The 11,538-nt window shown below is 47.1% G+C and overlaps 1 protein-coding gene across 3 annotated transcripts in view; it reads right to left on the minus strand.

Annotated features, from left to right (window-relative positions):
- Positions 1–11,269, minus strand: part of LOC144172989 (cytochrome P450 3A8-like) — a 101,331-nt gene extending 90,062 nt beyond the window's left edge. For 2 of the 3 annotated variants that reach the window (XM_077701584.1, XM_077701582.1), the window contains exon 1: positions 11,103–11,269. In XM_077701584.1, coding sequence (XP_077557710.1) covers positions 11,103–11,161 — 59 coding nt within the window. In that variant the 5' untranslated portion in view covers positions 11,162–11,269. The remainder of the gene's footprint in view (positions 1–11,102) is intronic. The other variant, XM_077701583.1, reaches the window with a different exon arrangement.
- Between the last annotated feature and the right edge of the window lie 269 nt (positions 11,270–11,538).

Consider the following 11,538-nt stretch of genomic DNA (forward strand, 5'->3'; position numbering starts at 1 on the left):
CGCGTGCCGGCCGTGGCGATGACCGCGCACTTCCTTCGCTTGCCGCCAGATGCCGGACACTTGACGATCGCCAAGTGCTTGTGACGTTATCAGGCTTCCCCAGGAAGCTCAGTTTCCCCTCCTAATTGCAATGAACCCACGCGTGCCTGTTAACTCTTTAACGACCGGTATGCACGCAAAAACACATTAGTAGTGTAGTTGGCCCATTTCATTGCTATAATCGTATAAATAAAAATGACTGCTTCGAAGAAATTCGGTTTGCAGGCGGTGTCATTACCTCTGCCCTCCGTAAACGCGAGAAAATTCGGGGTCCCCGGTTTCTCTGAATTTAAAGGCATTTTGCGTTTAAGCCTCTTTTAGTAGATGTAATTTGCACCGAGGTAACTAGTTTCTCTTTTTAGAACAAGAACTGACCTGGCTAAACTTGCCTTATTTTGCGCTAATTTTAGGTACGTCTGAAAACAACTGCATTGTTTTGCTGCTGCAGTATTTTATTTATAAGGTACACAGCATTCCTTCGTGATCGTAAACGAAGTGTATTAGTTACATTGCTTTGAGGCAACAATTCTTATAGAGTGCCGCAAGACGTAACTAAGTGTACTGTACAAAATATATTCATATTGTCGAGGAATCAATTCAGGACACGGAGAACAAAACAAATCGCACTAATTAAAATTTCCTTTCAGAATCAAAACTAATAATTTTGTTCTGGGCTTTAAAGTTACATTGAGCAGACTTTTTAATACGTTTTCACTCTATATTGATATATAATAGTTGGTGGAGGATCTATCTCCACTGCGTTTCGTTTTCAAGCGTGATGAGACAAAAAATTCGTTTGAGATGTGTTCATAGAGCGGGAAAGTCAAGTTATACAGGCTCATAAGCTTCATTTCGCCATTCTAATTTTTAGCAAAGCCGTCGACAACGGTGCGCCTCGTAGCCCTGGCGCCAAGGTGTACCTTGGACGCGTTAAGATTCCCTCCCCCAAAAGCAAATAATATGTAGTCCGTTAGTTTGTTATTTATCGGCTATTTTCTTGCGGCCGTTTGTGGTAACAAAGTGAAACAGCCAACAGCCCCAACAAGGTGACAATAAATTGTTTGCAGACAACGCCTTCCTGGCGGCGTAATGGCATATGCTATCTCGTGATAGGGTCCCCCTATTAGACTTACATAAGCTTCTATTTTTAGCGGACTTCAATTCATGGCAGACGCGTTTGGGCGGTGCGGCGTGAATTTTCACGTGTTCGTCAGGAAATATGTCATGTAAGGTCTAATCATTTCTGTATGCTCCTTCATGAAGTTCTACAGCACTTTTGTACGAAATTTAAACATCGTAGCACCAACATTTTCATGGTTATGGACGTTTTCGTTGTTTCCGAAGTTGGGGGCGGCCCCGCTCGTTGTGTCACAGGCAAGAAAAACAAACCTAGCTAACTTTAACCAAAAGATGACCCTTTAAAAATCATACTCGCTTTATCTAGTTGCTGCTAAAATAGTTTGACAAGTTAAATCAGCTCGCTAGGCGCAAGTTTGGTAAAGTTACAGCTAAGAATCTCTTGGTCCGACAGCATGGAGTTAGAACTTTACCTTAGAAACGATCAACACACGCACACTGTCAAGCAAGGGAAGCTCAGCTACACCACATCAGGAACTCTAGGGCATTAAGTGGGATACTATTGGGTTACCCGAAGTTAGAAGGGCAGGAGAACGCATCATCCATGGAGTTCACTAGGGAAACCATTCTGTGCTACAAGGACCCCAAGAGAAGAAAAAACTCGGGATGGGATTTTCAGTAGAAAGACAAATAGAAGGAAGGGTGGAGGAGTTTTTCAGCATTATCGAGAGAGTCGCGGCTATCGTGGTCATGCTAACTAAGCGATAGAGGGAAAATATAGTACAGGTCTATGTGCGAGCACCCACCGATCAGGATGAGGTGGTAAACAGGTACACGAGGATGTCGAATCAGCAATGAAGAAGGCAACAACACAGTTCACGATTGTGATTGGAAAGTTCAACGCAAAGGTCTGTAAAAAGTAAATGGGAGAGAGGTCAGTGAAAAAAATCGAAATAGACAATCGCAACAGTCGAGGAGACATACTGGTGGGATTTCCATAGAGAAATAACCTAAGGTTGATAATCTTAATGTTTTACAAACGAAAGAGTAGGAAATGAACATAACACAATCCCGATGGTCCAAGGAAAAGCAGTTTTGACGCGATTTTAAGCGCGAACTCCGATATAGTGCAGGACGTGGAGGGGCTAAAAAAAATTCGGAGCAGCGATCATAGGATGGTTAGATGCAAGCTAAGGCTGAATCTTAAAATAGAAAGAAACTCGTGAAATTTTACAAAAACCCGCATAGAGTCAGACAGAGCCTCATCCCAGGAGTTTCAAATAACTTTTCCAAACAAATTCACCATCCTGACGAGCACAACGATGTCAGTGTATACAGGGTAAATGAGAACCTAACATGCAATCAGTGAATCAGCAGTAGGTGTGGGAGAAGCAACGTCTAGAGAACAAAAAAGAAATCTAACTAAAAAAAACGAAGGAATTACTTGCCAAACGTAAGAACCTGAAAGTAACAAGTATGGCAGAGGAGGCTGAATTAGCCGAGATGTCGAAACTAATTAACAGAAGTAAAACAAACGACATTCATGCATACAACATGGCAGTCATCGGTAATACTAAGGTCCCTAGAAATTACGGACCATAATAATACGCTGCAAATAAGGGAAAGTCTGAAAGCAACTAGGATTTGGCCGCCAGGGGGCCAAGACGACCGCACGCACGTCAAATCAGCTCCGTACCAAAACAGCCATTCAATCAAAAATTCGCCCCCAAATCCTGCCGCCAAACTCTCCATCGAAAGAACTGGACGCCCGGTACTCGCCGTCAATTCCATCAGCTCGGTGACCCCGTTCTTTGAAATTTCAAGAGCGTTTAACTTTCCCTGCTGCTGAGCTCCCGCAAGATGGCGGCCGACAAAAATACCTGCGTCGCCTGCTCACGAAATCTCACAAGCAAGCAGAAGTCTCTCCGGTGTACGTCGTGCGGCAAACGCGCCCATTCGAAATGCATTGCTTGACCCGACGAGGAGCTACAACTCCTGCGATCCGGTCAGATCGAATTCTCATGTTGTGCGTGTAATGAGCAACGCAAGCCCTCCGATAACATCGTCCCGACCGAAGGGGCTCCCTCGGTTGCCTCGCCCCGCGACGAGGAACCATGCGCTCCCCAGCCGGGCGACCTTGACGGCCACTTCGGGGGGCTACGCGAGCTTCTTCTCAACGCGCTTCAGGGGATTTCTCTCCTCACAGACGAGTTGAACGCTCTGCGTCAGGAGAGCGCCCGTCTGCAGAGGGAGGCCGCCAAGAACTCCAGCCTGCAGGCCGCGGCGATCTCTTCTCTCCAAGACAAGGTGCGTGCGCTGCGCTCCAAGCTGGGGAGGAGAAAGCCACAATACCCCCCTCTCGCACCGGCTATGGGAGACAAAGCGACGGAAGCTGCTTTGACCAGGGCCCCCCTCCCCGCGGATACTCGCAAAAACCTCTGCGCGTCCGAGAATGCTTCGTCGCCTGCTTCCCTGCTGCCGGCCACGACAAACTGGGCCTCCCCCGCTAAAGAGCGCCCGCGTGACACGCACCGACCTGTGCGTGAAGTGGCCGTCGGAGGGAATACCAACTAAGCAATCACCAGTGTCCCCCGTCGACCCGCCAGGAAGGCCTTGTTTGTGTCGCGCCTGCACCCTGACACCTCTGTGCCCGACGTTCTCGGGCTTGTAAACTCTGTTGTGACCGACGAAAGCGCTGTGTGCACGCGTCTAAAGAGCAAGTATCCCAGCTACGCATCCTTCCACATCAGCACCAGTGCCGATTCTTGTGCTGCACTCAACGATGTTGCAGTTTGGCCTAACGGATGCTTGTTCCGCCCTTTTGGAGGGTTTCTGAAAGAGGACCGTGTGCTTAGCTTTAACAACATCAATTCAGTATGAGCTTCACACTCTACTACCAGAATGTTCGAGGGCTCCGCAAAAAATCTAAGCCATTCTTTGATAACGTCGTCTTGAATAATTATGATGCCTACTGTATCACAGAGACTTGGCTACCTCACCACATTGGGTCTACCGACTATTTTACAGACGAATACACCGTTTTTTGCAATGACAGAAATTATGCTGCGACAGGGCAAAAGTATGGCGGTGGAGTCCTCATCGCCCTGAAGAAAACTTTCCGTGCGGTCAGACGGTCCGATCTTGAGCTCTGCAGCGAATGTTTATGGATCGAGGTGAAAGTTAAAGGTGCGGAAAATGTTCTTATTGGCGTGTACTATTTAGATCCCGCTCTTGAAAATTCTTTGTTTGCTTCAGCCCAACAGGGTTTAACAGAGGTACTTAAACCTGGAAGTTATAACATTGTTCTGTTTGGCGACTTTAATTGCCCGGGCTCTTGGTGGGACCCCGCACAAAATACCAGCGGAGAGTCAAAAGCAGCTCATTTGTTTAACTTCTTTTCTTTCAATAACATCCAGCCTGCCGTCTTGCACCCAAACCCTGCTGGAAACGTACTAGACACTGTTTTTAGAAACCTTAACTCTGTTGTTGTCGATCAGTTCCCCGAACCTATTGTGGCCGTTGACGCGTGGCACCCTCCTTTCGGAGCCTCAGCCCACATATGCATGGCGCACGACAACAGCGTTTCAACTCCCAGACACGACTTTGCTCGCGGAGATTACACATCCCTCTACCATTCGCTTGACAAAGCAGACTGTACCTCTGTATACAACGCGCCCTGTGTGGATGTGGCCGTCCAGGAGCTAACCCAAACTGTTCATTACTTCATGGACCAACACATCCCAAAGCAGCGAACTTGCTCCTCTAAATTTCCATTCTGGTTTACCCATGAGCTGCGAGGCGCGCTTCGAAGAAAACGTCAATTTCACCGCTTGTTTAAGTCCCACAATGACCCGTCTGCTCTCGCTAGCTTCAGAGAATGGCGCTCCTCAGTGAAAAAGCTCCTTGCCCGGGATAAAAAGATGTTTACGGGCTACTCTGAAACATCTCTTACCCACTCTGCACGGGAGTTTTGGCGGTACGTCAAATTCCACACACGTTACGCACGCGAAAGCATAACCCTTCAGGATGGTTACACGATTGTGTCTGACCCTGAAGGCGTGTGTGAACTTTTCGCACGTCATTTTTCTTCGACATACTCGACCTCTCACGACAGCGACAGCGAACTGGATTTCGATTCTCACGGTCCTGTATTGCCAATCCCCAACGTAACCGAAAACGAAGTTGTGTCCGCCATCCGCAAACTCCCATCGAAAAAGTCGGCAGGTTGTGACAGCATCCCTTGCTTCATCGTGAAGGGTTGTTGCACTGTTTTTGTCCCTTTGCTATGTCACATCATACGTATGTCACTGGTTGAGCAACATTTTCCAACTGACTGGAAAATTGGTTTCATCTTCCCTTTGCACAAATCCGGAAGCGCCACAATCCCAGCAAACTATAGGCCAATCTCTCTTCTGTCTTCGTTTTCCAAAGTCTTCAAAAAGGTCTTGCATCGATACCTTCTATCAGCTATGCATCCACTAATTCATTTCAACCAACACGGCTTCATGCCCGGAAGGTCGGTAGATTCAAATCTTGCCTGTTTTCTAAACGACATCGGCCCTCCAGTACTGTCTCGCCAACACGTAGATACAGTATATTTTGACTGTAGCAAGGCCTTCGACATTGTTAATCACGATCTATTACTTCGCAAATTGTCCGCATACGGTCTTTCCCTTGAGTTCTGCCAGTGGTTCGGCAGCTACCTAAGAGGCAGGTCCAATTGTGTTAGTTACGAGGGGCTACTTCCCGGCCCTTACTGATGACCTCAGGGGTACCCCAAGGCTCGACACTGGGCCCTCTCCTTTTTAACATTTTTGTTAATGACATACACCCCGCTATTAAGCACTGTTCGCTCTCCCAGTATGCCGACGATATGAAGCTCTATCGCACTATTTCTTCACCTTACGATCGTGTACTGCTGCAAAATGGCAGCAACGCAGTTTCTGCATGGTGTGACTGCAACTATTTAAAACTTAACCTCTCGAAAACCATCGTATTATCATACACTCGCAAGTCTTCCCCACTCACCTCTACGTACTTGCTGCTCGGTGAACCTGTAAAACGCGCTACCGTAGTGCGCGATTTGCGCGTAATGATGGATGCGAAACTGCTCTTTAACGCTCATGTGAACTACCTGACCAACTTCTGTCTCCGTACGCTTGGCGTAATTTCCCGCGCGACCAGGGATTTCACCGACCGATCATGCTTTGTTTCACTGTATCGCGCTCTCATTTTGCCCAAGCTCGACTTTGCTAGTGCAATTTGGAATTGTTTAAGCCCTTCGTCCTCCCTTCGACTAGAAAGGATTCAGAAGCGCTTTGCTAGAACCGTATTTTCTCGCCACTCACCTATGAGCCGATATGAGCACGGTGGGCTTCTGAAGATCATGAATTTAGATGGGCTATCAGCGCGGCGCTCCAGGCGCGACCTGGCTTTTCTGTTTAATTGTATTCACTAAAAGTTCGACTCTCCTTGCCTCGTGAGCTCTGTCCATCTGCGAGTGCCAAGCAGACCACTGCGGCCGCATGGATGCTTTGATGTAGACAGATCAATGAGTTTGGCACCAGCCAGCCGGTGCCAGCTCACCTATAACAGTCTGTTTCTATCTCCTATAGACGTTTTTTGCAGCGATTTGGTACTTGTGGAAAACGTCCAGGGAGGCAAGAGAGGAGGCCGTCGTCGATAAAAAGCAGATACATTTACACTATTTACATAGAACGGTACTGTGAGCAGCCATCTTGATGCCGCGCCTAGTCGTCTTCTTCCTCATCGCTATGGGTCTGTTGCGCTCACTGCTTGCGACGTCCTCGTCGTCATCGAAATTTCCAACACTCTCCCGCCCCACAGGAGTTCCTGCAAGCGACATGAAGCAAAGTCTTGCAGCTACTGTCAACAAACGTTAATGTTAAGTAACCGAGTCCTGGGGCGAAGATATTTGGTCAGTATGTCGCTTGTATCTAGCCGGTCTGTGACTTTATACTGTTTTCTGATTTTCGGCCTTCTCCTCCTTGGATACTTCGCCTTTCTCCTGACTTTTGGTCTGGGTTTCTCCATGATGACACAGGCACGACGTTTTGCGTAGCTCAGAGTGCGCAGTGTCTTCACCAGTAGTTGTTTCACTGGAGTATGGCCTTTGTACCCGATGGCCCAGTTGAAACCGGGAACGTTTATGCCTTTTTCAGTGTGCACCTTCCCAGTACCACATTCTCGCGGTTTCTCCGATTTCCGAACAGATCTATTAGCCTTCTTAATCATAGGTGTCTCCATGCCAACGGCAGCCTTTTTATCTAGCCTATTTCCAGAAGAAGGGGGTGAGCGGTCTTTCGCGTAGTGCCTCAAGCCGACCGGAAGGTGAACGATCGTCGAGGGGTCCGTGGTTTTACAAGGGCTGCGTTCAAGCAGTTTGCCTTTTGTTGCCGTGCCCTCGTGCAGATGAAGCTGGTGCACTTTTCTTGTCATGGCCGTAGGTCCGGCACTGTGCGCGCTCCCGTCGCAGCCACACATGTACGAAGTGTCGGCCCGTTTGTCTTTTAGCAACAACTGTGTTTCGACTTCTGTAGTTATTTCTACCTCTGTCGGAGGTCCCCCTGCGTCTAGGTTGGCAAGTTCTCTCTTGTATTTGTCTTCCTTCATACTGTCTACAACGTACCTTGCGACCCCAGGGGAGCTCTGAAGCACTCCTGGTGCGTAAGCTTTGGCTGTAACCTCGTCAGAGTCCGGATCGTCATTCACGATATTCTGTTCCAGTGCGGATGCTGTCGACATGGATTGCGGCGATTCTCGCTGGATTACTTTCCGCTTCTGGGGCGGTGTCTCCAGTATCACGGCGTCTTCCGTTCCGATCGAGGGAGGCACATTCGTCTGGCGTATCCCAAGTGCCGTCTCAGCTGAGTGGTTATTCATAGAGGCGTATGTCGTCGTTGGACCAGGGGATGTAGCCAAGCTTGAAGATGCTTGGGTTTGATGACCTATTACTGGAACCTCCATCGATGTCGTTGAAGTCGTGTGCTTCACGCAAGTTCCGTTCTCCTCCCCAGGCTCTTTACTCCCGCTTGTATTACTCGACTCATATTTTCGTAGCGGTTGCCCTCTTTCTTCGTTTACGAGCTGTGGGTTCTGAGGGGCATGTCCTTTTCTGAGGGGCATGAGGGGCATGTCCTTTAGGCGCTCTCTGAAATGTATGATATTTTGAATACGCAAGCTGTGGAGAGGTCGCTCCTGCACTTCTCTCCCTGCTCTCGTGTTTCCTCACATACAGCGCTACCTTGCCCATGTTCGTACGGGTTCTCCTGTGCATACTCCAGACACGTCCTCCGAGCCTTTACCGCTCAAAAATGTTTGTGTCTCCTTCGATAACACTACACTTTTGTATATATCTATCTGCACTTCCACATTTACCAATTTTTGATTTATACGCTGCCCATATTTGTACTGTTTGTATTCCTTGTATCCATGCATCTATGTATGTTGCCTGTTCGTATTCTTTCTACCTATGTATGCGGTGCATCACCCGAGAAGGCCCTGTGCTGTTGGTGAGCACTTCAAATAAATAAATAAAGCCACCCATGGGCAAAGGCATGATGTACGCAATTGTAGACGAGCAGGGTAACAAAAGGCACAATTTAGACGAGATAATAAAGGTAGAAGAAGAATTCTACACCAGGCTGTATGCCAACGATGTTATACCGTGGAAAACTGCTGAGAGTACAAGCTTTTCCAAAAATAGAAAAACTGCGTGTAAAAAACAAGACGATAAGGAAGCATGGGGCAGTCCACTCCCTTCCTTATTGTCTTGTCTTTACGCGCAGTTTTTCTTCCCTTGAAATTCAAAACCACCTAGCCCAACAACAGGCTGTACTGACTGCAAGATTAACTTGCTATGTTCCCCCAGTAACTAAAGAGGAGGTAGGAAAGGATCTCAAAGTCATGAAAAGAAGAAACGTGGAAGCGGATGGCGGCATAACCATAGATGTCTTGCAGGAGGCAGGATATATTGTTCGAGAAAAAAATCGCTGCATTATTTTTGGAATGCTTCGAGACTCAAAAAGTGCTCATTTCGCTACCGACCGTCGCACATGCATCGATTGGCGTTATCGACGGAGGTTCTCGCAGTTGCAGGAATTCTCATAACTGCGTGCTATAGCAAACACAAAGCCATTGTTACTGTCATTACTGAGCGGCATTGAATGTCAGCTGTGCTGGTGATCCACAAGCGAAGGACGGAATGAACTTTTTTATTTACTTTTGGAGCGGGCCCCATTTTCTGCACCGGACAAGAACGACAACGCCAGTTGTTCGCACAAACTGGTGCTTCTTATAACCAGCGTGACCTTCTCTGTCAAGAGGAAGAAAACGCACAGCATGTGACCATCCTGCAAACTGAAATGTTTATTGCGACAATGACAATATGTGCTTATCACGAACCATAAGGACGCGGGAAAGCAAAATAGGGGCGGCAGGCGTGTGATACAGATTGCGGAAGGCGGAAAAAGTGGCATGCGTGTGTCAGCGAGCGCATGCCAAAAGGTTTTGCTTTCGGTGTCTCAGAAAAAAGACCCTATTCTTGACTTCGTTCATTCTCCGTGTATTCAACGCAATACTTCGTCGGTCGTTGCGCGTGTAGCACTGTCGAAACGTCGTGTAATTTCGGCTTAGGTCAAAACACATCTTAAGGAATATATTTGAAGTTGCTCATTGAACATACAAAAAACATTTGATTCGTACTATAAATACAGAGACGAATGTTAGCGCATGCGACACAAGTACAATTTTGTAAAAAAAAGCATCGTAATTGCCACATATTCCTCCAGCAGCATTGATCCAAATTACAGTGAATAGTTTGTGTTGAAAAACGTCCAAGGATACATTTGTGCCTATTTATTATTTTATGGTGCTTTCCCGTCAAAATGGCGAATTCACTAAGAGTTCAGGAGTGCCTAAAGAAGCGGTGGTCACGCTTTAAAGCCAAATAGCTTAAAAATAACGAAAAAAATTAGGCTGCGTAAGGTAACACCTGGGCACCAAAGTAAGGCGTAAAATGTATGCATCGGTAAGTATTAGTGAAATACAAACCATTAGAGGTAACTGTCGACGATGACGTAAGTGAGCGGACAATCCGTTTACGTTAAACACAAAAGATGGCCAGGCAAGGATGAACCTTTCTGAAATGGACTTCCTTGCGGTACGTTTACCCTTTAATAAATCTCCAGATGCCAAGCAATGAAATGAACGCAGCTTCAATCGTTGGACACGAAGATGGTGCCGCCTAATCGGGCGTATCAATTGGCCAGCTGCAGCCTCAGAGTTTCGGTTCCGCTGGTTGAGTGTGTGCCTTGCCTCTTCCCCGAAACAAGCAGGTAGACAGGTTAAATAAAACGCGTATACTATGGAAAAGACATACTTGCTCCGTTGGCTTAGTGGCTAAGGCGTTGTCCTGCTGAGACCAAGGACACGAGTTCTATTTTCCTCGCGGCAGCCGCTTTTCTAAACAGGCGAAACAGCCGTGTGTCGAGATTTCGGTGCACGTAAAGATCCCCAGGTGCTGTGTAATTATTCCAAATCTTCCACTTCGGCACACCTCGTCATCTGTGTATCGTCGGGACGTTAAACATTATAATGAATCAGAACACACAAAAATAGGGTATTGGCAGATGAAGGTATCTAGAAAATATATTCAAAAAAGGCTTATAGATTGTTTTCAAAGGAAAACTTACTTGTAAGTAAGCAAATCCTGTAAGCGAGAACCATCTGCCGTGTCGTAGTATACGGTGCTCTTACTATTTTCCTGAGTGTAGTGTGTGGAATTTAGGTATTTTGTTAATACGTTCTCATATACTCAAGGCCAAAATTAACGGGTGAAGTACATGGCGATATAGAATAGAATACTTTTCGTTGCCACGCCAGAAATTTTGAAGTGTAAACCAAGGTCACCTGTTTAACACATTCGTGGAAATATTTTGAGTAAGGCAAATACCTGTCCTACTTACAAGAGCACCGCAGTGACGAGGAAAACCGAAAGGAACACCAGCAATGTAGCCACGAACATTTTAGCCGTTCGTCTAAATGTGGGATACGCATGGATCTCCGGCGTAACGCATCTGGATATCTGTACACAATTGTGCGTGCTTTAGCTCATCACGAGCGGGTTGGCAATATCACGAGCCAGGAAAACATTTTGTCCAAGGTGCATCTTGTGTGTCACCTTCCGCGACATTTATCGCGCTGTTATCATCACTGATAATGGGCCATCCAGAGTGAACTTGGCACCAGTCATTCTGAGACCACGATGGGATCTCCACTACTTTCCTTCGGCAATCAGTCTTATCGCTGTACGACACGCTGGAAGATAGGTCGATTACGGAGTAAATATGCCTAACGTGAGGGCTCAGGGCCACATACTGCTAACGCTGTAGCGTGGCAAGC

The sequence above is a fragment of the Haemaphysalis longicornis genome, unplaced genomic scaffold (assembly GCF_048455015.1).
Source record: "Haemaphysalis longicornis isolate Haplotype H1 unplaced genomic scaffold, Haemaphysalis longicornis Haplotype H1 scaffold_28, whole genome shotgun sequence".
NCBI lineage: Eukaryota > Metazoa > Arthropoda > Arachnida > Ixodida > Ixodidae > Haemaphysalis > Haemaphysalis longicornis.